The 23,147-nt window shown below is 39.6% G+C and overlaps 1 protein-coding gene across 3 annotated transcripts in view; it reads left to right on the top strand.

Moving 5' to 3' along the window:
• PLPPR5 (phospholipid phosphatase related 5) overlaps positions 1-23,147 on the top strand; it is a 105,067-nt gene that overhangs the window by 41,972 nt on the left and 39,948 nt on the right. Inside the window, exons 2-3 of one of the 3 annotated variants that reach the window (XM_085068153.1) lie at positions 4,908-4,982; positions 21,934-22,122. In XM_085068153.1, coding sequence (XP_084924279.1) covers positions 4,908-4,982; positions 21,934-22,122 — 264 coding nt within the window. Of the gene's footprint in view, positions 1-4,907; positions 4,983-21,766; positions 22,123-23,147 lie in introns of those variants that run through there. The other 2 variants (XM_085068152.1, XM_085068156.1) reach the window with 2 other exon arrangements.

The raw sequence follows: 23,147 nt of genomic DNA, 5'->3' as shown, positions 1-23,147 counted from the left end.
TCTCACCCTTAGCAAAGCTAAAAAATCAGGTAAGGCTGATTTTTGTCAGCTTTAGTTCATGTAAGAATTTTTTCTGATATAAGAATTAATGGACACTTCATTATCTGTGAAAGCCTGAGCAGTATTTGAAAAAGCACCTGTCTGTGCATATACATGGAAGTGAGAGGTAGCTGGAACATAGATAAAAATCAAAAGAAAGATCTTCACTGACAGCAGTTTTCATAAGTAGAGTATCAATTACTATAAAAATGAACTTTAAATTTTTTCTCACCCCAATGACATTCAGCAAGAACAAGAGCCATGAAATGTAAGTAGTAAGTGTGAAACTCCTCAAATTTGCACAGTAACTGTAATTCTTGTGTAGCTGGATATCAAGGCCTTTGTGCTCACCAATGTATCTCCTCTGGGTGCTGCAGCAACCCTCAGTCTGGCCAACTGCAGAGACAAAATAGTGGACAATTTGAGCAATGGACTAACATGAGACAAAGTGGTTGAATCAATTCTTAGCCACCTTAACAGCTAAGTGTTTGACTAATTAGTTCATGAATTATCTAGCTGGGAATTTTGGACTGTCCCAAAGGTTTTCCCAGGCACCTCTTGCCATGCCCTGAACAATTTGTGTGTTTCATTATGATGATTATCAGCCTGGGCAGGAAATCTGGACCTTCCAGGAATTTTTCAGCTAGTTCTTCTTGGAAAATAGATCAAGGTGTATATAAATACTCTTTAGCCCACATATTCTAAGCTCTCATTCTTTAAAATCATGCAGCATATTCACCCTCCTTATAAATAGATAATGATGATAAATAGATAGACATAAATGATACAAATGTCAGTAACTCAGAGGAAAGTATCATGATTCCTTGTTTCTCCTTCTCTTCATTAAAATCTCATAATCATCTCTATTCTCCATTACCTCTATGAAAACTATATAGATTTGGAACATAAAAATGGTTTTTTACTATGAGGATTTTCTTCACAGCACAGTGTATTTCCTTTTTTCATGACCAATTTGATGTTCCCCAGACACATTCTCTGTTTACCTTCTCACAAGCCACTACATTTTTACCACACTGGGGAGTATAAGTGCTACTGATAGCTCTAGTGAGCTTTATTTGAATTTTATAGTGTATTTTTTTTTAAAGTTTGAGGCATATCTTACATCTCCTGATTTTTGGTAAGTATTTTTCACTGGTATGGGTGAACTTCACCCATAAATGGAAAAATATAAATGAAATAGAATATGCCATTTGCATTTCTAGATAAATCCTAAGTTACAGGGAAACCTGTGATGAAACAGACAGCTAGTAATGATACAGTAGTGTCTTAGATCTGCTTGGAACTTGTATAACAGACTGTCTTTCACCAAAAATGCCAGAAGACAGACACACAAATGGCAACTGTGGATAATAGAAGTAGCAAAATAGTGTGATTAGGGAATTTCAGAACTAAGGATATTTGAGTTAATTTTTCTGGCTGTGACAGAAATACAGTATTAAATAAATCCCTTGAAGTCATATTGAAGCTGTGAGCCCAAGTACTTTCCCTTCTGTTTCTGAGTAAACTGGAAGTGATTAAAACCTAGGTATCATTTTACATTGAAAGTTGTTTAAAGTTTCCCAGAGCTCGTTGCTGATGTCACATCCTAAGAGGATGTCTCCTTGTGCATCTGAAGTACCTGAGTCAGTAGACACACCTAGAAATTGCCCATAGAATTGATTTCTAGGCCCAATGCAGAGCAGTCACTACTCTTTTATAAAAACATTCTGCTGTTATGGCCATGGTCTTGCTGCCCAATTCCTGCCCCCTTTACAGGAGCAAAGAGTTGGTGTTTAGAGGTTACAGTCATGGTGCCAGGTTGACAGTTGGACTTGATGTTCTTAAATGTCTCTTCCAACCTTAGTGATTCTACGATTCTATGAAAACGCCACCCTAGAAACATGAATGCAATTGTCTCATGTTGAGGAGAGGTACAAATTGAGTGAGTTTTGATCCAAATGGGATCAGAAACACCGAGAGCAGGTTTGCTTCGGCTGTACCAAGTGAGGATGTTCAGCCCAGAGCTGCCAAGTGTGCGTGCAGCTCACCTTTGGCTCCCGTGCTGCTGTCATTCAGATCTGCAGGGGGGAGCTGCCGCTCAGCAAATGCTCTTGTCCAGAGCTCCTCCTGGAGGTGTGTGCTTGCCGCTCTCTCCCCGAGCCCTCACAGCTGTGAATACGACACCCTAGTCTGGCAGCGAGGCAGATTGGTGCTGGTATGTGGCAGGGGTAGGTTTGTCTGGAGAGGGATCCTGTAGGTTGTTGTTAGTCATGCCCCCAGAACAGCAGCTCGAGGGAGACAGGCTGCCTAATGCATACAGTGGGCTACTGCCAGAGAAACTGTTTTATAGGCTGCCTAGTAACTAGTTACATAAAAAGACTTCATATCACTAAAACAGAACTAGTTCTTTACCAAGAGATATTTATAGGGATGCTTGTAACATTTCAGCCATGCTCTCACAGATGGCTTCTTGATGTCTCATTCAGGCTCACTCATCTTTCTCCAAACTTATAGCAGCAACCTCTGGAAAGGCAATTTCACATATTGTGTGTGTAAAGAGTGTTTCAGGCTCTGACCAATGCCTATCTCCATGCTGTGGAAAGAAAAAATTCTTGGCTACATCTCAGGCTACAGAGTTCATCCCCATTTGAGTGCACAGAGAGTTTTTGACACTGGTCAACACACATCTGCAGTACTTACACAACATTAACAAGAACATGTTGCTCCTTTGATGCTATTCTGGAGAAGATGAATCTTATGCCCTTTTTATTCTTGAGGTAAGAGCTGAAGAGCAGCCACATATTGGTCCTTAATGCTCAGAGCTTGTTCCCTTTTTTCGATGTATTGTTAGCACTTAATAAATAATAAATAACTTCTATGTTGGTGTCTCTTTAATGAACTGAGTCTATAGTCCCAATGTGCAATAGCTGTACGTGCACAACTCCATATGCAATATTAATGGTTATATTATGTAACCATATAATGGAGTGTCAAGGAGTCTCTGGGACTCTTGCCTGAGAGGATTTGAAAGGAATATGAACGGCAGAGTTTGGCTCTGGATTCATAAAAGTCAATTGATCAACAGCAGAGCACCATTTTCTATTTGCTTGATAAATAACTTCAGCCTTTAATAATCTGAGAGAAATTTCAAGAACATATGCCATATTTGCTTGCTTATGATGCACTTTTTTCATTGCTTTGGATAAACATAGGCTGAATGCAGATAACTGCTGCTGCATTTTATAGCACCAAAGAGAGGGTTAAAAATGCCCAGAGTGACAGGGTCACAGCTTAAAATCTTCTAGCTCCCAGGGAGACCCAGCTGGGGCATGCATGAGTCTCACAGAATTGAGCAATCGCTCTGCTTCACATTGCTACTGTCTCTCTCATGAGGGGAGGGAGGCACCATGTCAAGCTCCCCCAGCCACCTTCACGAGAGGAGCAGAGCATCAGAGATGATCCGTGCATTGCTGGGAGCCAGGCTGTACACACAGAGCAGAGTTTGTTTCTCTGATATTGCTTGGAAGCATCTGCTTTCTCTTCTCTTTAGTGTGCTGATTCCTGGACTCTTGAGCCCCAAGCCCTGTGTGAAATATGCACATGTACAGGCCGGGCATGAGAGGGAGAAAGAGTCAGCTGCAGTTTACTGAAGCATCAGAGGGAAAAAGGGAATCAAAGATGAATTTGGGAGGCCATGGAAGAGAGAGAGGGAAGGAGATGCAAGATGTTGAAAGATGTGCTACATGAGAGAAACTGAATGAGGGAAAGGGAGTGTGTGGAAAGACTGAAGAGAAACTGGAGGGAGAGCATAGGGGCACCAGAAGAAGAGAGCATTAAAAAAATGGGAATGGTGAGACGTAAATGAAGAACAGTGAGGGGGACAGCTGAGAAAAACAGAGGACAGCTAATGGACTATTTCAGTATCTTTTAGGAAGCGCCTAGAGGGAAACTTTTAAGTAGAGTTTTAAAAATTAAATAATCAGAGAATTAGTGGTTACATTGGGTATGTGGGATGTTTTTAAGAAAGAAGAGAGCAATCTAGAGGGACTACCCAGCATTTAGAAGTTTTCTAATTCTTGAAGATTCTAACTTCTCTAGAGATTTTAGTCAATTTACTGTATCAGTCATGGGCTGTTTCCTAGTATCGTTACATGCACATGACTTTGTTTTCTGCTCTACTTTTTCCTATAGCAGAGGTTAGTAGTGCAGTTTTTCATTTAGGCAGTTACTGCTTTTTTGTTTTAATTTTAACAACAGATCTTAATTTTCTTGCAAGGGAATATGAAAGTTTTTGTAAATGCGGTGTTGAGAATAAATATTCTGTGGATCCCTAAGAACCAAAGATCCACTCTACTGAGACTGCAAGACACAGCTTCCCAGCTTGGTAGTTCCTTTTAATCCTGTGTTCCCAAGCTTCTGTAGAAGCCTGATAGATTAAAATTTAAATTTTTAAAACTTTTAAGCCTTCCACTGATGGCTCTTCAGCAATGTCCTCTTGTTTATACTTCAAGAACATGCTTAAGTTTCTTTGAAGTCAATAGAATTAGAAAAGCTCTGCCAAAAAGAGATAAAGGATTTGTTTTGTTGACATATGCAGGGATATAATTAGTACAATTTTAAGCATAAATCTTCATATAGATACTATTATTTGGGACAAAAATGGCCGCAATCCATATAACAAAATAGTAAAATCTAAACTAACTTGAATAAAGAATTGCACACGAGCAGTCCTCTTCCCTGATGTAATGCTCACTATTCCTTATTTTGGTACAAACCTGTGGTTTTTTTGCTAGTTTGCTGTCAGCACATTAGTATAAACAAGACCAGCTTCTCACAGGTGGCCACAATATCCTGTGTTTCCTTCACAGGTGAACATGATTTCAAGCAGCAGGCGTCAGTCTCAGAGAAGCCACATGATGTTGCCATGCTCCATATTAGTTGAGGTAAGAAAATATTGTAGATACATTGATAAGTTCTTGGGTGTAGGTTTAAATAAAGTTCTCTCAGCAACTACCAATATATTTATGTTTACAGCCTGCTCTCTGCTAGTTGGCAATCACTGGTGGTAGCTGTGAACAAAATTTCTGTCCCCATTCTATTCTTTCATGAGAGGGAATGAAGAGAGTTCTATGTCTACAAGTCCATTTTAAGTGAGTGTGATGTTCTGAAGTGCCAGAATACAGGGAAGTGAAGTACTTCTGAGCTAGACCCATAATTTTGATGATTAAATCTTCATAATAATACTCCATAAATCTAGACTTCTTTTCATTTTTAAACCACTTTACATTTGAGAATTATATATCTTGTGAAACCCAATAAAATATTGCTCTGAAGGAGAATGTAACTCTCCATAGGGCAGGTTTTACAGTGGTAACTCAGTTTAGGGTAGTTGTGCTTTTTTATATTTGCAGAGGTTTTGTTCCTATTTTTCTTAAGCCATTTCTACATCCAAAACATTTGGATCACACAAAAAATTCAAGCACCATTTTTCTTATCTTTTAATGCATGCTAATTATAATGAAAAACCCTGATGTTTCTTCTCGGGTTTCCAGCTGACTTGGTATGAGGGAGCCTGAGGGAAACCATTAAGGTGTATTTCAACACAGTCTTTCCTGACTTGTACATGCACACTGGTATCATTGGATTCTGTGGACTGCAGATCAACGTGGAACATCTTCAGATAAACATTTCTTAGTCTGAGTGAGAGTGGGGCATTTGCATTCAATTTTCTGTTCAGCCACAGCCTCATGTGTCATACTGAACATGGTGCTTGGGCTGCACTGCAGAGGCAATTAAACATAGTTGTTCCTGGATTCCAGGCAATCAGTTGTTCTGGGGATTTCAGTGGTGCTTAGTATTGGGCTTCAGAGGTAAGACTTGAGGAGTTTTAAGATTTCCCTGTGAATCTAATTCCTAGACCCTGCATCTTGGTACCTATCTCCTTACCTCGTTCTGGTGCTGAGAAAGCAGTGCTTTGGTTCCTGTGGGATGCATAGATCCTTCTGTGATACATTTAGAGTTATCTAATAAATGGAGAGTGGGGAATGTCATAAATTGAGGGAGAATATAGCAGCATGTCAAGCAGAAGTTTTTTATAGTGTAAACATTATGGCTTAAGTGACCTTTCCTGAGGAAATTCTCATCCTCCATGGAGTCATGGATCCTTCTTTGCCTTTTGAGTTAAGTGTTTGGGGTTTTTTTATCAGCACATTTTGGAAGTTATTTCAATGTGGAGAGAAAATTGCTTCATTTTCTGGCATTATTTCTGTCACATAATTTCAGCAAGTTTTGTAACTTGGCAATTTATGTTCACTATTTTCAAGTGATGTTTGTGATCCATTGTGACACAAATCACTGCAGATTCACTGGTTTTTCTTGCTTGTGCTATGTCACACTGAGACAGCACCAAGACACATGGCCTCTGTATCATCAAATCTAATGGAATTAGAGAGGGAAATCAGTTAGCCTTGTTCTATTTCTGGCATAATTTGTAAAATCTGAATAAGAATTCTACACTCACATTTGATAAGATACACAGGTAGAAAACAAGTATGCTGCAGCAAATTGTGATCTGCAATCACTTGTCAGAATCAATGTTCTCCAGGACCAACAGGTGATCCAAATGTTGTATCAGCTGTAATTCTTTTTTTAAAGCAACTGGACAAGACAAGTATGCAGTATTTGTACATCTGGGTTTAGGTATTTGGGTGATTAAAAGGTCTGTTATCTTTCTCAGCCTTTCTTTAAAAGCCATATTATGTGTCCTCCTTACCCTTAAAAGGAATAGCAGCCATGAGGTGCCAGTGGCAGCAGTGGTAACTCATTTGGTGGCAATTGCTTGAAGGGACCTGATGTGTCTGCCGTTTATAGGACTGGGATATCTGTCAGAGAAACTGTTTATTTGCAGAGGCACAGTAATAACTAAGTGGCTACTAAGTGTGTGGCTTTGCCAGCCTTTATTTCAAGTATCTGTTTTGTATGGAACAAAGTATAAATCTGCTTTCCTGAAAATCACCCAGCCTTTATTGACTTGACTATCAGAGTATTTGAGCAGGTGTAAATGGGGTACAGGGTATGACCCTGGACTGTACAGAAGTCCCAGCTTGCTTCTGAGGGAAGTGTGTCTGGGATGCTGTTGCTCTCCATGCCACTGATGTCCTGGCAGCACCTTTTCCTGAGCTCTACAGCAGTGGGTAAAGAGGGGCTTTGCCCTCACCAGGGCATGGCCTGGCACTCGTGGCTGGGAGCTGAGCAGCACCAGCACAGCGTGGGCAGCACAGCGAAAGCTATATGATAGTCAGGAAGTAGTTTAGCCCAGGAAGGAGATGTGAATGTGCTTGTTGGAAGTTACAGCAGGGAATAGTTACATATTTGTTAGTCAAGTTCTATTTCACTCTCCTCAGAAAAGTATTACTTTTTCATGAGTAGCCTGCAGGTTAGGAGTAAAAGAAAAGGTTGAGATCAGAATGATTTACAGTAGAGGAATACTAAGAGTAGTTTCTTGCAACAAGGCAGAACTAGGTTTTCTGCACTTCTTAGACCTTGCCTGCAAGCATAGGCTCAACTCTGGTAAGCAATGATGTTGTAACAGATTGATCTAGTTTCTATGCTCTTGCCCTTTCTAGCAATATTTAGTGAAACTTCTTCCTAATCAATTTCTAACCTTGTGAGAGAAATTGTCTAAGCAGATGCACAGAAACTTTCAGTGATAAGTCTCTACTTGACTCTTCTTGTGAAATTTTATACCTTTCAGAATGTCAGCTTTTCTCTACTGAATAGTCTTGTAAACTACTACTCACAGCATTTCCAAAAATTTCTGTCCTATTCAATTCACAAATTACAGAAGAGGCTCTCCTGGGTATTCTGTCTTCTGTTTCTGATTTAGTCTAATTCAAAGAAATGAACCTCTTTTAATCTGTTGATCCTAGTGGATAGAACTAGAATTTTATATCTGCTTATCCAAACTGGAAGAAGAAAATGTAAGTTCTGTGAGACTTTGCAAGCTCAAACCTGAATATGCAGGTTTGAGCTGTACAAAACCTGACCTGTACAAACATCTGTTATGTTCTACTGCTGTTAAGGGCTTCTGCTGGTCCAAGGCATCATTTATGCACTCTCTTCTATACTTGTGTTCTGTATAATTGAATTCTAGTGGTATGTTGTTGCATTTGTTTATTTATTTTTTTCCTTTCTAGTACCTTTTACATTAGAGAAGTTAATGTAAGCATTAGATTTTGAGATTTATCTCTTAAAAGCCATGCAATATCAGAAGTTTGTTTCTCCAGCATTACCAACTCATGCAGCTGGTAAGACAGACTATATATTTAGATTCTAAAGGCCAATTATTGTCCAAAAGTATTGCTTAATTTTCCTTTAACCTGAGTTTTCCCTACTTTATATGTTGCTATGCAGAATCCAATTTATTTCTGTTTTCTCTGAGATGTTTTAACCCATTTGTTGATAAGTGAAGTATTTTTTGCTAACATATATGCTGACAACAGATGTCCAGGTAGCAGCTGTGAGGCAGTCTTAGCTTTCTCCCTTTAAGAGAAATACCTGCAACAAAGTATTTCTGTCATCATCTGGCGACATCTGTCTAACTGCCTGCCAGGCTCAGCCTTAACTGCCCAAAACCTAACGGTCTAGACCTGGAACTTCTTGGTATCACCAGGTGCAAACTTTCACTGATCTTTCACACTTTTGGAATTTTAGGCTTAGGAATTCTCATACTAGGATAATTAAGTGTATTACTATAACTTAGCAGTTTAAACAATCTGTATTATCTGGGTTTTTTTGGCTTTTGGTTTTTTTCCCCACTTGTGCCTATAAGTATGGTCACTGGAATCTCTAGAGTATGTGTAATTTTTTCACCTGCTATTACCTTTTAGAAATTACTAAACTTATCTTTTCTGAATGAAGGGATTAGACTGTTACTAACTCTGGAAGTGGGGAGATGCTTTAATGTATGTACCTGTGAGAGCATTGACTTCTGTGTACTTTAGATATGTCATCAACAACATATCTAAATTTTGTGAAAAAATTCTATTAGTGTGCAAGGAACTTCTGAATTTTGGCAGAGAACTACAAATTGTGCTTAACTACACTGATGCACTTTGTCCTTTTCCAGGTTTTTTTTGGGGGGGATATGTTTTTTAGCAATATATAGCAGTATCTTATTTTCATGCTTCTCAGAAGACCATGACTGACATTTCTCTCTGTCTTGGCTATACACTTTGCAGAGTTCCTTATGCAATTTACTCTCCACTGAATTGGGAGCTTTTTTATAGTGAGAATTGAGATGACTCAGACAATTTAGAGCTGATTCAACAGCAGGAGGTCAATCTTAGTTTCTCCTTTACCCTTTGGATTCTGAGGATTTATTTTCTGCCTAAGAAAGACATCATCATCTCTCCTGTGCAATTTTTCTCATCCTACCATTTTCTTCTCCTCCTTTCTTTCTGTTTCCAATATCTAAGTAGCTTTTCAACAGCCTTAAAAACTGGCCAGTAAGCCCTTTAGCATAGGATGCAAAACTGGTTGTGTGAAATTGTGGTGATACTGGAAAGCCAACAGTAAGTATTTCACATCACTCATAAAATTAGCCAGCCTTCAAAGTGTTGTCTTTTCAAATCATCTGTGTTTGAATTTATAACTCTGAAAATATATTTTTTTCTTTCAATCTCGATTTTTGGTTTTTTTTAAATTGGACTTTACAGATGTTTCACTGAAGTGAAACACTAAACATGTGTACTGGAGTCTGCTCTTAGATGAATAAAATATGGTTTCTGCATCTACTATGTATTTTTTGGCTGTTTATTTATTTGTGTATTTATTTCCATTCCAAGGCTTGTAATCCCCTTCAGATGTGGAGTAAGATGTCTGATAACCTTTTTCTTCAAGGTGACATGAAACAGCACATGAACAGGGAAATGCAATTCTGAGATGTTACACAGATTTATTTCTAACAATTTCTAATAATAGTGTTACATATTGTTGATCTCATCCCATGATTTAGCCCTTAAAGCTTTGCATATCCATTTGAATGCAAAATGAAGGTCCTGAAAGGAATTACAGGAAGTATAAGGATTATGGTAGCAGTTCTGTCATAATAGTAATAACATAATTAACAGTAATTTCAAATATATTCAGCTGGCTTATTAAGTGTGTTGTAAAAAAAAAGAAAACTGTTTTAAACAATTGTAGTGCTTTAAATACCACAGATAAATGCAAAATATCAGGACAGGATCAAATATATACAGTCTTGGATGGAATGGAAGTTATTCAGATATTTAATAGGAAATAAAGAAATAGATAAACTACAGCTGAAAACCCTACTCTATAGCTTTCAGTGACTTTGACTGTCTTTGGTTTAGAGTTGTTCCTTCAAATAAAAGTAGCCCTTTGGCTCATTTTGACTTAGAGAAAATACACTTTTGACTGTCCTGCATATTTCTTAGGGCATTTGGCACAAAGAAGTTGCTTAGGGAAATGCATGAGTTTTGAACTAGGAAGTGAATTGCTTAGGCAGTCTTTGTCAGTAAATTTGTTCAGGGTGTTATAGAGGTCATCTTACAAAACAACTGTTGTGACTGACTGTCCTCTAACCTCATTCCAAAACCAGATAAATAATTACATGTCCTCTTAAAATGTTGCTGAATTTGATGTATCATCTGTCAAAGAGCAAGGAGGGAAACTGCATTACAGTCTCCCATTCCAATAGATTCTTCTTTTCCTTTTTAAACATAGCAAAGTTTACCAACCCAGATTCTGAGCTTTGTGAAACTGATTGCAATGTATTGATTAGCCTGCATTTACTGTGTTGTTCATTTAAGTGACTTTTGGATTGAAATTACCTAACATGGAAGTAATTCCTTCCCAATCTTTTTCAGTTGCTAATTTCTATTATTCACTTTAGTAGTGCTTGACAATGAAAAATAGATGTGCCATAATACAGATCTGTTCTATCACTGCTAGAAAGGAATAGCCTGCTGTTAGAAACAGGGGAGGCTCTGGTTGTCTGTGTCGTATTTAACTTTCAAGAACAGCAACACATTTTATTTGACAATGCCCTGAAAAATTAAACTTCCAACCATACCTAATAGGATGATAAACATTCAAAGAGAAGAGGATTTCAACATTAATCATTCACTGAGAGCAATGCAACTGAGAGAGAGCAAGCTGATGCTGATAAAGCACTAACTGTGCTAATGAAACTTTGTAATGTCTTCTACTCACAAGGCAGGTGTTGGAAAACTTCAGATTCTTTGAAATGGATAAAGCATAGTAATTCAGTAGATGTTCTTTATTTGTAATCTTCTCAATCAATTTTATGAGAGCTTAGCTCTCATAAGTAACAGTAATACCCTAATAAGCATTTACACCATGCACTGAAATGTCCTGTGTGTTACAATAGTTGTGTTGGTCACCCCAGGCAATGTAGGAAGAGCCATCTCCCCCTCTGTGCTTATCCTCCCCTGCTGGCACTGACTGATTGTGTAGCCTATAACAAGAAGCAGGTTATAGGTTATTCCATTTCCCCTACTTATACCATTTCCCCTACTTGTCATAATGCCTGTATTACTTGTAAGAAATAGATCAAAGCACAAGCAGGTAAGAAGAGAAGGTGTCAAGGACAGTAGGATCCAAGTCAGTTATATTCTGATGAGAACTAATTAATGAGTGTTTTTTTTCTCTGGAATTGTCTTGAAGTCTGAAGAGGTTCCTAGAATTTTGCTCTTCTCTGTAATGGAATGACTTTTTCAGCCCTAACCAGGGCTGAAATGTAGGGAGAAAAAATTCCTAGTACCCAGTTGAATGCATTGTGGTATCTCCTTCCTGCTGGCTCTCCTAGAAGGGAGGGCATAGTGAGTTGTGTACTTATATCCTATAAACATGTAGTTGAGCTTTCCTTTCTCTGTGGAATATTTTTAGCATGCTTAGGGATATTTTTACACAGTGGAAGTCTTTTCTAAGAACTTGTGTAGCATAACTACCCCAATTAGTTTATAAGATTTATTACGCTGTAGTTCTTTAAAACATCCACACTGGTGATATTTTTCTTGAAAACAAATGAAAATATTATGTAGAAGTACCTTTTGTTGCATAAAACTAGTGAGATTCAGTTACTGGTGCAGAATTAAGTTGCTGTGTGTCAACAGAAATGAAAATTTCTCCCTCCAAGATTTTTTCTATCTTTGGAGAACAATATATGACAAAATTTGGCCTGAATCCCTATTTACATTATCATTGTTTCTGGAGTTGCTAGAAGTAATATTATTGTAAGTTGAGATATAAATTCAAGAGTTCACGATTAAAACCCGTGTGGATGATATGCATTGTTCAAGGTCATATATAACATTATACATGACTTTCCATAAACTTACTATTGACTTTAGCTGTGTAATTAATGCTGGGACAAATCTGATATTGTTCTCATTTCTGTGGGATTACTTTTCTTTTTTTTTTTTCTTTTTCTTTTCTTCTTTTTTTTTTTTGCTAGCTGAAAATTTAATTGTTCCTAATGGAATTAAATGCTGGACATTAGGATGCCTAATAAGCTGAATAATTTGCTTAAATCCAATTTGGATGCTGTCTAGTCACTGTAGAAGCAGTATCCAGTATGTTAGATATTGGCATTGCTCTGTGAAGAAAAGGTTAATGCCATCAAATTTTGTGTCCTAAGGTAGTTGTATCTTTTTAGCAAATGTCCACTCAATTTCCCAAAGGTTAATTTTTCTGCCAGCTTAGTGAAAATATGATTCTGCAGGCCTTGTATTCTGTTCTCAGGTCTCCTACTGATTTTAATTTCTCTAAATCAGCAGAATTCTTATATGAGGGGGGAGAGAGACCAAACACTAATAATATTTCAATGTCTTTCTATTTCTGAGCTAGTTGTACCACATCTAGAGCTTTACCACACAGAAGTCACTTCAAAGGAAATGAGCCTTATATGCCTCTAAAAATGATAGTTTCTGGCAGTGTAAAGAGTGTAAAAACTGCATGATGCTTTAAGGGCATACAAGTAGTCACCAGGCAGTCATAGCAGAAAAGATATATGAATCTTAGTTCTGCTAGATATTTGTTAATCTATTCTCAAAATGAATCCTGAAGACATTTCATATTCCTTGGTTCTGTCCCAGTGATTCAGCCTTACCCCTCTACCACCTGCCAGGTCTCTGCAGCGCCAGGCAGCCTGTGCAGAACCAGTCTCTCCTCCCTCTGTCCTGCTGTCACGTTGGTCACCAGCTGCCTGCACGAGCTGTTGAGCTGCTACTTTTTAATCCTTTTGCTCTAGCAGGAGCCTCCAGAATCCCCCACTTACTGCATTTTCTCACAAGCAACCTGTAATTTCATCTTCTGATGTTCTTGCCAACATTGTAAATGTATCCTTGCACAAATCCCTTGCTCCCCACTTTTCCTTTTCTAATCATTTTTTCCCACATGATCACTTCCCACTTCTTTCTTTTAGTACAGTCACTTGTCTGTGGTTAAGCTGGCCAGCTGGATGAATAAGGCATTGAGTGAGTAAGGATTTTCAGAAGCAGTGATCAAAGTAAAGAGTTGTGTATTAACCAAACAAGCATATATTTCGTTACATAATAATTTGACAGTGTCCCCTATTATATCAGTGATAGACATGTTCTAATCTAATAATTTTCTTATCCTTTAGCCTAACAATTTGTTAAACAGAGTATTTTTAAATGAGGAACAATTTTATGTAAGTTAATTTAGCAGAGCTTGAAAGCTTTGGTTATTAATAATTCATGGTGCCAAGTTACCACAAAGAATCATCAAAAGCTGGTTTATTTATTATTTTGTTATTATTATGGCTCTTTAGTTTTCCAGCTGTTACTTTCAGTTCAGGTTTCACTTCTCAAAACTGCAAAGGCTGTTGTTTTTTCTCAAAAGTGACTTTTGGATGCTTAAATTTTTTCCTTTCTGCCTTCATGAGCCTTCTGCTAATGCTTGACAGCACAGTTTTTGCCTGGAAGGTAATTATGAGGAGAAATTATGATGATGTCAAAGGCATAGTCTCTCAGATTTTTTTTTTTATTTTTAAGAACCAATCCTGTAACAGGTTTTATGTAGCACCTTATTGGAGCATATACATGCATATATACACACACAGTACTGTGCCTTTAGAAAGTGGAAAATTAAGACATATCTTTCTTGCAGCCACTTTAGATAAGTAGATGGGCAGTTCCCTTTGTATCTATTAACCAATTTAGAGGAAATATGATTTTATTTTTAGCTATGAATTAAAATAACTGAATTACAGTAATTTCAGTGAACCACCATCAGAACAGATTGTAACCATTAAGATTAAAGACAGCAAAGTTCTGGGTTGGAGTAAATCAAATGTTATTCACAGCATCAGAAAAAAATTTAGGTTCAGTGCAGGGCTGACGTCACTTTTAGGTAAGGGTCCTCAGAGCCTTATAAATGAAGTTTTGAATCTATCTCCAAGGATAGAGATACTTTCCTCCCCTCAAGGTATGTGAATAATGATTGATGGAAATGAATGTTTCCTGCAACGATTGTTTTGTAGGAACCCAGTCATTCAGAGAAACACATTTACAAATTCCAGTGTAAACAGGCCTAATGCCTTAAAAATTATTGTCTTTTTAATCCTGCTCTGAGCTAAGCCTTGTAGCTAAAAAGGATAGTGTAGAGGAGATACTCTGCAGAAGATGGGGGCTTCTCAAAGTGCAGAGGTGTCTATCCTGAAGTAGGCATGAAAAGTGTGGCTTTAGGAAAAAAACAGGGCAGGAAATTCCTGTGAGGTGTGTCCCCAGTGGCCTGGTGATGGTGTCATTCATGGCAGTATCCCAGGGCTTACAAATGTATTGTGTCTTTGTAGCTGACTTTTGCCACTTGAGTTTTCCTCTTTCTTGAGTTTTCTGTCATTGCTGCATCCTCGTGGACAAGCTACGAAAGAAAGGGCATTTTTCAGAGTAATGGATGTGAGAGAAAGCATGAATGTAGCATGAATACCTCATGAATGTCTTGGTGTCAAATGAAATGTGTGATACACATTTCTTGTAGCTCCATGGATCGTGAATGTTGAGGATACACCAGGGTACCAAAGAGCTGGGTCTGATGAGTATTATGAACTGGACTTTAAATATTTTTAATATTTAAAATTTTCAAAGTAATCTAAGAAAATAATCAGCTCTATTTCTAGCTTTCTTCTACAATTACGTGGTAGCAATGGATACTGTTTGTAATTCTCTTTAGTAAATTCTGTGGGCTTGGGATTTTTTTTCCTTTCCTCCATTGAACCACCACGTAAATGTATCCTGAGCATGCTCTTTCTATGCTTTTAATTGTAATTTTATGAAGGAACGGATAATGTCCAACTCAGGAATGGGATTTCAGGTCTAATGCTAATGAGAAATGTCTGGTATAATTTGTAAGAACATAAGTAGTTCCATGGCACAACTGTGTGTGAGCTTACCCAGCAAAAGCTGTTACAGAGGAAGTGTTGGACTCCTGCCAGCATGAGCTGCATACATTAAACTACAACCAGAGCTGGAGCTATTCCGTGACTTCGGTGCATAATTTCTTATATTAGTCTATTTGTCTTTCCCTTCTGAAAGAAAGTTAGTAAGTGGGTTAATTTAATATTATGTTTAGATTTCTGCTTGAAATTGAAGTCTGGTATACCTTACCCATCCAGGGTACAACTGCTAGGGGCCTAGCTTGAGTAAGGAAAGAGAGAACTCTGCAAGTTTTACTATGTAGCTGCCGAGGAATTGAGGAATCAGCAGACATGAAAGGGAAACCTCACAGTTCCATGCAGAGTCACGTGCCAAAGTGACAGTCTAATTTCATTACATTTGGATGGTTTTACATTTCCCCTCCTTAGTATCACAAAATATTTTATTCCCCGGTCATGGAATTAGCAAAAGATAATGATAGCAAGTGTGAAGAGCTAAAAATTAGTCATACTTCTGTTTAAGTGTGGAACTTAAAAATGAGAGGGTGGTTTCATCCAGGTAGAGACCAGCAACCCTGGCCACTGAACCAGCCAGCCTGCTAGTAGACAAGGAGTGATTTTTCACACAAGTCTTCCTGCAAGTGAGCAAGGTCTCTCTCCTTCAGTTAAAACATAAGTTTATCTCCATCTCTCCGGTAACTTCAGCTGTTGTTCACAGATCCTTGAGCAATGTGTCTATAGTATCTGTGAAAACACTGTCAACTGCTAGGGTCCAGTTCCTATAGGCTGCTAAACTAAGGGTGAGAGCATTAGGGACTCCAGAAATGTCTTGAGGGGCTCACCATTTCCTTCCTTCATACTTCTGGGTTTTCAGCTTCATGAGAGTTTTATACTGACAAGATAGAACCTTGAGGAGTATGAAAACTAATTTAGTTTCAGTGTATCCCTGTAATGACTGTACAGAAACTTTAGCCACTAACTTATCCTAATTAGTCTCCCTATTTCTAATAAAAAGGTACAAAAGAGAAGGCAAATTACAATGCAGAAAACTGTCGTATTCAAATGAGTGAAATTAATTCAGTAATATGTAAAGAGAGTTTTTGAACTGGTCTGCAAAACCTTCAGGCATTGCTCAAATGTCTGAACTAATTTTAGATTATGTACAAAATCAGCTGTATGAATACCTATAGTGTCCTACACAGGGTAGGTCTGTGTGATTTTTATTCTTCCCCCACTTGAATACTGCACCATGAATAGGCTAGTGCTATATCAAATACTGTGCAGTAATCTGCAGCATCAATCTTTCAAGGCATTATTAATTACCTTGGAAAGTGGGTTTCTTTCATTAAAAGAAATTACAGGAATTCTGGGTGAATAAGATGAGAAAGCGTATTTCTATATTCTGAGATTTTTTATTATGATTTTTACTGAGCCAATTATGCCAAAGATTGCCATGTTTACAGTCAGTTTGTATAGCAGTGCAGTTACCAAAAATAAGTCTCTCAATGAAAATAACTTCATAGCTGTGGTAGTGATTTTCTGAGTGGTAGACTCTTTCCTAAGTTTATCTTACCTAAGATTAAATAATTATTACTTGAGCTTTGAAATACAAGTGTTTAATATAATTTTACATTGACAAAACTGTGTCTGTAATTTTTTATTATGACAATATAGTGATAGATATGCTCATACAGGCTTTAATTCTCAGAATATACAGGTCTTAGGTACATGGTGTTCCTCTGGTATCCCAAGTTTCTCTTATAACCTGTGAAGAACTTGCATGCAATAATACTTCTTAATTTGAATATAAAAAGCAGTTTTAAGAATATTAATTATATTATTGATGTAAACACTGACTAGGCAACTAATGTGCTGTGACTGTTGCTCATTATATCAAATTCAGTCATTTCATTGCTGCCTTCTCCTCCTCCTCCTCATTTGTTTCATCTCCATCTGCTCACTCTCTCATATACTTGCACTGCATTGTATGAGGTGCCCAAGCTTCCTAGAGCAAAATGTTGTCTTCTATGAAAAACAGAGTCCAGCTCTACATAATACTGCGATGCAAATACAATATTAATACTTATGCTGCTGTTAATTTGACCTTTTTTCTCCCTGTTTGACTCTTGGAAAGTACAATTCCTATTTTGGAGCTAGTTTATCTATGTGTAAGTGAAAGTTAAGAGTAGAATTGATGACATCTCACTACAGCCCTTTGAAAGAAGGGTGCTAGTCTAAGGTAGTCACCAAAACTTGTGTCATTACCCTTGCAAGTAGTATCATGAGAGGCTGGTATTTCTTAGGATGTAATGAATGACATTTTCAGTGGATGATTCATCCTGCCCTAATGTAGTAGAGCTTAGTCACCTAATGGAGTGGTCTCTCTCTGTGAACTACATACTAAGACCATAGGAAAAGCTTATATTTGGTGCCTAAGTTGTTTGAATTGTACTACAAGTGTTCTGGGCAAGCCCCTCTTTCTGATTCTGTGCTGATGCTGCACCAGCTGCTAGGAAATTACTTTTATTTTGCATTATTATTGTTCTACAAACAAAAATTTTAGCAGTAAATGTCCTGGGTTTTAGGACTTACTTTTATCATGGTATATCATGAAACAATTTACTTTATCAATTAAAATGTCCTTTTAGTTATCTGTTAACAATATCTGTAGAGATTATAGTCCATTCTGTCTCTTTCCTACTGCTGTACCATCAACACAGGTGCAATATTACTCTCAGAAAGGGCTGGGTTAGTGCATTAGTGTAGCAGTGTGGGGATGTAACAGTGAAACAGTCATGAGGCTTCAAGGGGCTGACACTGATAAATCATGAAAGAGGTAAACAGAAAGGATAAAAATAGTGGGATGATTTTATATCAGTTCTTATTTTTCTTCCCATTGAGAAGGCTTTGTTGGGTTAGCTCTGTTTTTACTGCCATTTGCCATAGCAATGTTTTAAAACTAGAAAATTTTATAAGCAGTGGTGATGTAAGCACGTGAAAGGTTAGTGAATTTGGTTTGGCATTGGAAATATCTCTTTTTGATAAAGGTCATGATTTCAAAGTATTGCAAAATAGTGTGTCTTAGGTTTCTCTTGGTCTGCCCTGCTCTACATTGTGTCCCCTGAGCTGAAATTTCACTTAAAATTAGGTAGCAAATGAAAAGAACAAGATAAGCCTATGAGGAACATTGGGGGACTCTTGCTCTGAGATCAGTGGCACTATTCCCAAGGAAGGTAATCTTGAAACAAGTCTGTCAGTTATCTGAGTTTCAGCTGACAATTTTATGTATGAATAGCCTTCTGAAACAAAAATTGTGGATTCTGGGCTTTTCTCTGCCATTCTTCTGTCATGCATATCACTGCAGTTGCAGAATATATTTAGCTGGTTGCATTAGTCACTGGGGATTGTGTTCTTATGCTTCTATTTGTTTGATTTAATATATGTCTGCATATTCAACTGTGCAGGCAATAAACATCATGTTCATTACAATAAAAAGCTACCTCTGCTTTTACTTGATCAGCTAACTATGTATTCATGAAGGCAGGTCACTGGTGTGCAGGTCATGCTTATAAAATACATCTGCATCAACAGGAATGTGTTTATAAATATTAAAATAAAGCAATATTTGGTATAATTTTCTGGTTTTGTAATATTCCAAGCATCTTGTGGAGTTTGGACCTGCCTTACCTATGCATTCCAACCCTTATACCAAATAGCAGTCTATATGTTACAACAGTCAAGCCCTCTTAAGAGAAGAGTAGCAAGCATCAAGTGCATGTATGTTTTTCAGCTGGTGTAAGTTAGACAGAAGCTAGTCCAGATTTTAACTTAACTTTATCAGCTGCAATAAACCAAGCCTTTCAGACTTATTCTAAGGGGGAAAAATGTCTTTTAAATAGGAGAAGGGTTCACAGTGTGAGAGGTCTTACCTGTATAAAAATAAATACACAGTTCATCATTATTTTCAGAAACAGCCATAAATTTAGAGAGCTCTCAAAGGAAAAAAAAACCCTGAAGCTTTTATATACCTTCAGCTTTAAAGTTTTGTAGTTGGGCCCCTTGATATTCAATAAGGAGTTCCTTACGGATATTCTTTCCAAAATCCTTTTGATCCAGGGATTTTGGTAGTAGCTCCAAAACTGTTTTGTAAAACTTTTATGTCCTCTAATGGCTATATGAAATATCTTCATTGGTATATCAATAAACAGAAGTTGGTTTGTGATAGAAAAATACAGGACTATTTTATCAGTTGGTTTTTGGAAAAAGGTTGATTTTTCTTAATGCCAATTTTTAAAGAAGTATGCCACCAGCATTTCTCTGGGGCATCCAGAGAATTAGAACTGAAGAGCTGCGTGCTGTGCTCATTGCAGTTCTACTGTTGACTTTGGTCTTTGGCTCAAGCCATGTATCCTAACAATGAGGGTGTCTGTATGCAGTTTCTGGGATTAAGGTTTTTGTGTGTATGGCAATGGGTATTGGAGACTGTGCTAAAGAAATGAGGAAAATAAACTTTCTGCTAGGCAGAATTCACCACAAGATGTCTCATGTCTCACTACAGATTATTCACAAAGGTAGGGAGCTATCCAGCTAAGTCTGGTGAGTGCAGTGCGAATGACATGATGTAGATTCTTCTGGAGAGTGTGTTAAAAGCACATAAAAATAGACTGGATGTGGAATCCAGGCATGAAGAGTGTGTTCTTCAAGGGCTGATTAAAAATAAATGCACAGAGACTAACATCACTGAATATGGAAAAAATTCTGAAGGGAGGAAAATGAACAGTTAAAGCCCAAGTACAACACTAGGAGAATTATTACTCATTATAAAGCTGGGTAATCAAATCTCATTTGTTATTTTTAAATAGCCTTTACTATATAAGATAAGTGGACTCTATGGATAAAGTGTCCGTTTTAAGACTGTTTCCCATCCTCGTAACATAGGGGGTGGGGTGTGTACCTTTAAGTAACTTTTTATCTGTTGGCTCTGGGAATCCAGACTAGCGCCCACACATGCGTGAATCTGCACAAGCCTTGGGCACAGTTGTCTATTCTTAAGTGTATGTGCTGTATCTGTATTTTTAAATAGAACCCTTTTGTGTTCCTGTGTATACGACTTCTCTCAGCACTGGTGCAGACTCTCCTCACTCCATGATGGTACTTGAGTGAGGCTAGGTTCATGGCCAGCTAGCAATTATCCTTATAGCTGTTAATGAAAGAATTGAGTGTTAATTGCTTTCATGGCTATCCATATACAAAAGAATATGTATTTCCATTCCCAGTTTTAGACGGACTGAGGTGTCAGGGTGGGTAGCTGTGGGGAACTTCTGTGTGCAGAAAGGAGCCAGAAGCACGAATTGATTGTAAAAGTCGAATGTATTTCACATATCTGGTGACCCAAACAAGCAGATATGCTCAGGATAAGTATTACGTATTGACAGGTTTTTTTAATATAGATTGATACAATAAAGTTGTTGGGTTGGGAGTTTGTCAAGGAATTTTATTTTGAACTTTATGGTGGACTCTTTTGTTACCATGTAACTCCACTGTATCTGCAAAACTGCTTCTATAAAAATGCCTGTCAAATCATAGACCAAAACTGAATAATTTTCTTGTAACATCACAGAACCACACAAGAATACATGGAAGTGTTTGAGGAAAGACTGGACGTAGCAGTTAGTGCCATGGTCTAGTTGACATGGTGGTGTTAGATCATAGGTTGGGCTCAATGATCTCACAGGTTTTTTCCAACCTAATTGAGGCTGTGCTTCTGTGATTCCGTGTTGAGGTCTTCATCCCCCCGGCCAATAGTGCCCATCGATCCGTGTGCCTGCCCGGCCCGGCTGAGCTGTGGCTGTCGGCGGTGTCGGGGCCGCTTCCCGCCGGCTTCGGGAGGGGCCGGGGCGGGACGGGATGGGGTGCACCTGAGGGCTCTGCATGCCCTGAGTACAGGTGTGTGTGGTGCGGAGAGGGACCCCCGGTGCCCCCCGCCTCCTGCCGGGCGGGGGGGAAAGCGCGGGGGCCGCCTTACTGATCACGGCCTCGGGAGCCGTCTGGGGGTCGGGCAATTCCCTCCAGTGCCGGTGCGGAGCCTCCTCCCCGGCGGGCCGGGGTCCGGCGCGGCTGCTGCTCCCGGGCGGGGCGGGTTGGGGCGGGGCGGGACGCCCCCTGCAGCCGCCACGCTCCGCCCGCCCGCCGCACGAGCCGGTGCCCGCGCTGGAGCCGCTGCCGGAGCGGCGGGCCGGGCCCCCGCTGCCCTGCCCTGCCCCGCTGTGCCCTGGCCTGGCCGCGCTCCCCGCCGCGCTGACCGCGCTCCCGGCCGCCGCTGAGCCGCCCCGGCCCGCGGTGGATGCCGCCGGGGAGCGGGCGGAGCGCGCCGCCGGGGAGAGGGGCTGCCGCGGCCGCCGGAGCCCACGTACATGCGAGTGCCCTCTCCGCTCACCAGCATGCTTTACTTCCAGATGGTGATCATGGCAGGGACCGTGATGCTGGCTTATTACTTCGAGTACACGGACACCTTCACCGTCAACGTGCAAGGGTTCTTCTGCTACGAGGGCGCGTACCGAAAGCCCTACCCGGGCCCGGAGGACCGCAGCGCCGTGCCGCCGGTGCTCCTCTACTCGCTGACCGCAGGCGTGCCCGTGCTGGTGGTAAGCAGGGCGGCCCGCGCTCCGGCGGCTCGTCGGGCTGGAGCGGGCCGGGCAGACCGCGGGTCCGGGCCGGAGCGGTGCCGCCGGCGGGCGGCTCGGGGTGGGCCCGGCGGGCGGGGACCCTGCGCGCTCCCGGGGCTGCGGCCCGGCCGGAGCCGTACCGGCGGGCAGATGCTGCCGGCCCCAGCCCCTGCCGGCCTCTGCCCCACCGTGCCCACCGCGCCGCTCAAGTTTATTTTTAGCACCGCTTTATGTAACTGCCAGTGCCTGTATTTTCAGCCCCGTGCGACTCCTTTTGGTAAAAAATTATCTTTTATCTTTCGAAACGTGCGTCGCTTGCAGGTAGATGGGCAACCTGAGGGAAAGCCAGTTTTTAGCAGTCACTTACTGATACCTCACCCGGTACTGATTAGAAAACCCCCTCTGTCAGTTTTGGTTTTTAAAAGTCAACTGGTATGTTCAAGGAATAGGGAGCAGTTTTACTTGATTTAGTTGTCTCCATATGTCATGGTTACTGATGAGTGTGCAAACGGAACCTGTGTCTCTAATTGAACATGATCTTCTGTCAATCAGTTTTAAACAGGTGTGTCTAGAAAGTGATTTATTTAATGATTTTCTTTGGGTTTGGTTTTTTTTTTTTTTTGAAAGCAGCTAAGAGAAATCTTTTTGGAAACAGTGAGATTCCTTTCAAGCTGTTGAAGGTACTCTTTGTGTTGTCAGATAATGAGGGCATTAGCCTCATTTAGTGGTCCCTGACCATACTATGGAGCAAAGACCTAGAGGGGAACGTTTAACCATTGGGGATGGATCATATATGGACTTACCAGGTGCATGCACAGTTACACAGACAGAAAGTCCTCATAAAGAGTTGATTTTAATCAACTGTAAGCATTAGAGTAATAAAAAAAATGCAATAAAAAGAGACCTTTTAAGGTTGTAATTATTTGTTTCACACATTGATTCTTTTATAGGAAAATGTAACAAAATAGGAGAAGAAAAAGCCTCATGAGGGTAATGCTATGGTA

Source organism: Lichenostomus cassidix, chromosome 8 (genome assembly GCF_008360975.1).
Source record: "Lichenostomus cassidix isolate B80296 chromosome 8, HeHo_3.0, whole genome shotgun sequence".
Taxonomy (NCBI): domain Eukaryota; kingdom Metazoa; phylum Chordata; class Aves; order Passeriformes; family Meliphagidae; genus Lichenostomus; species Lichenostomus cassidix.
This window is presented reverse-complemented; position numbering and strand designations above follow the sequence as displayed.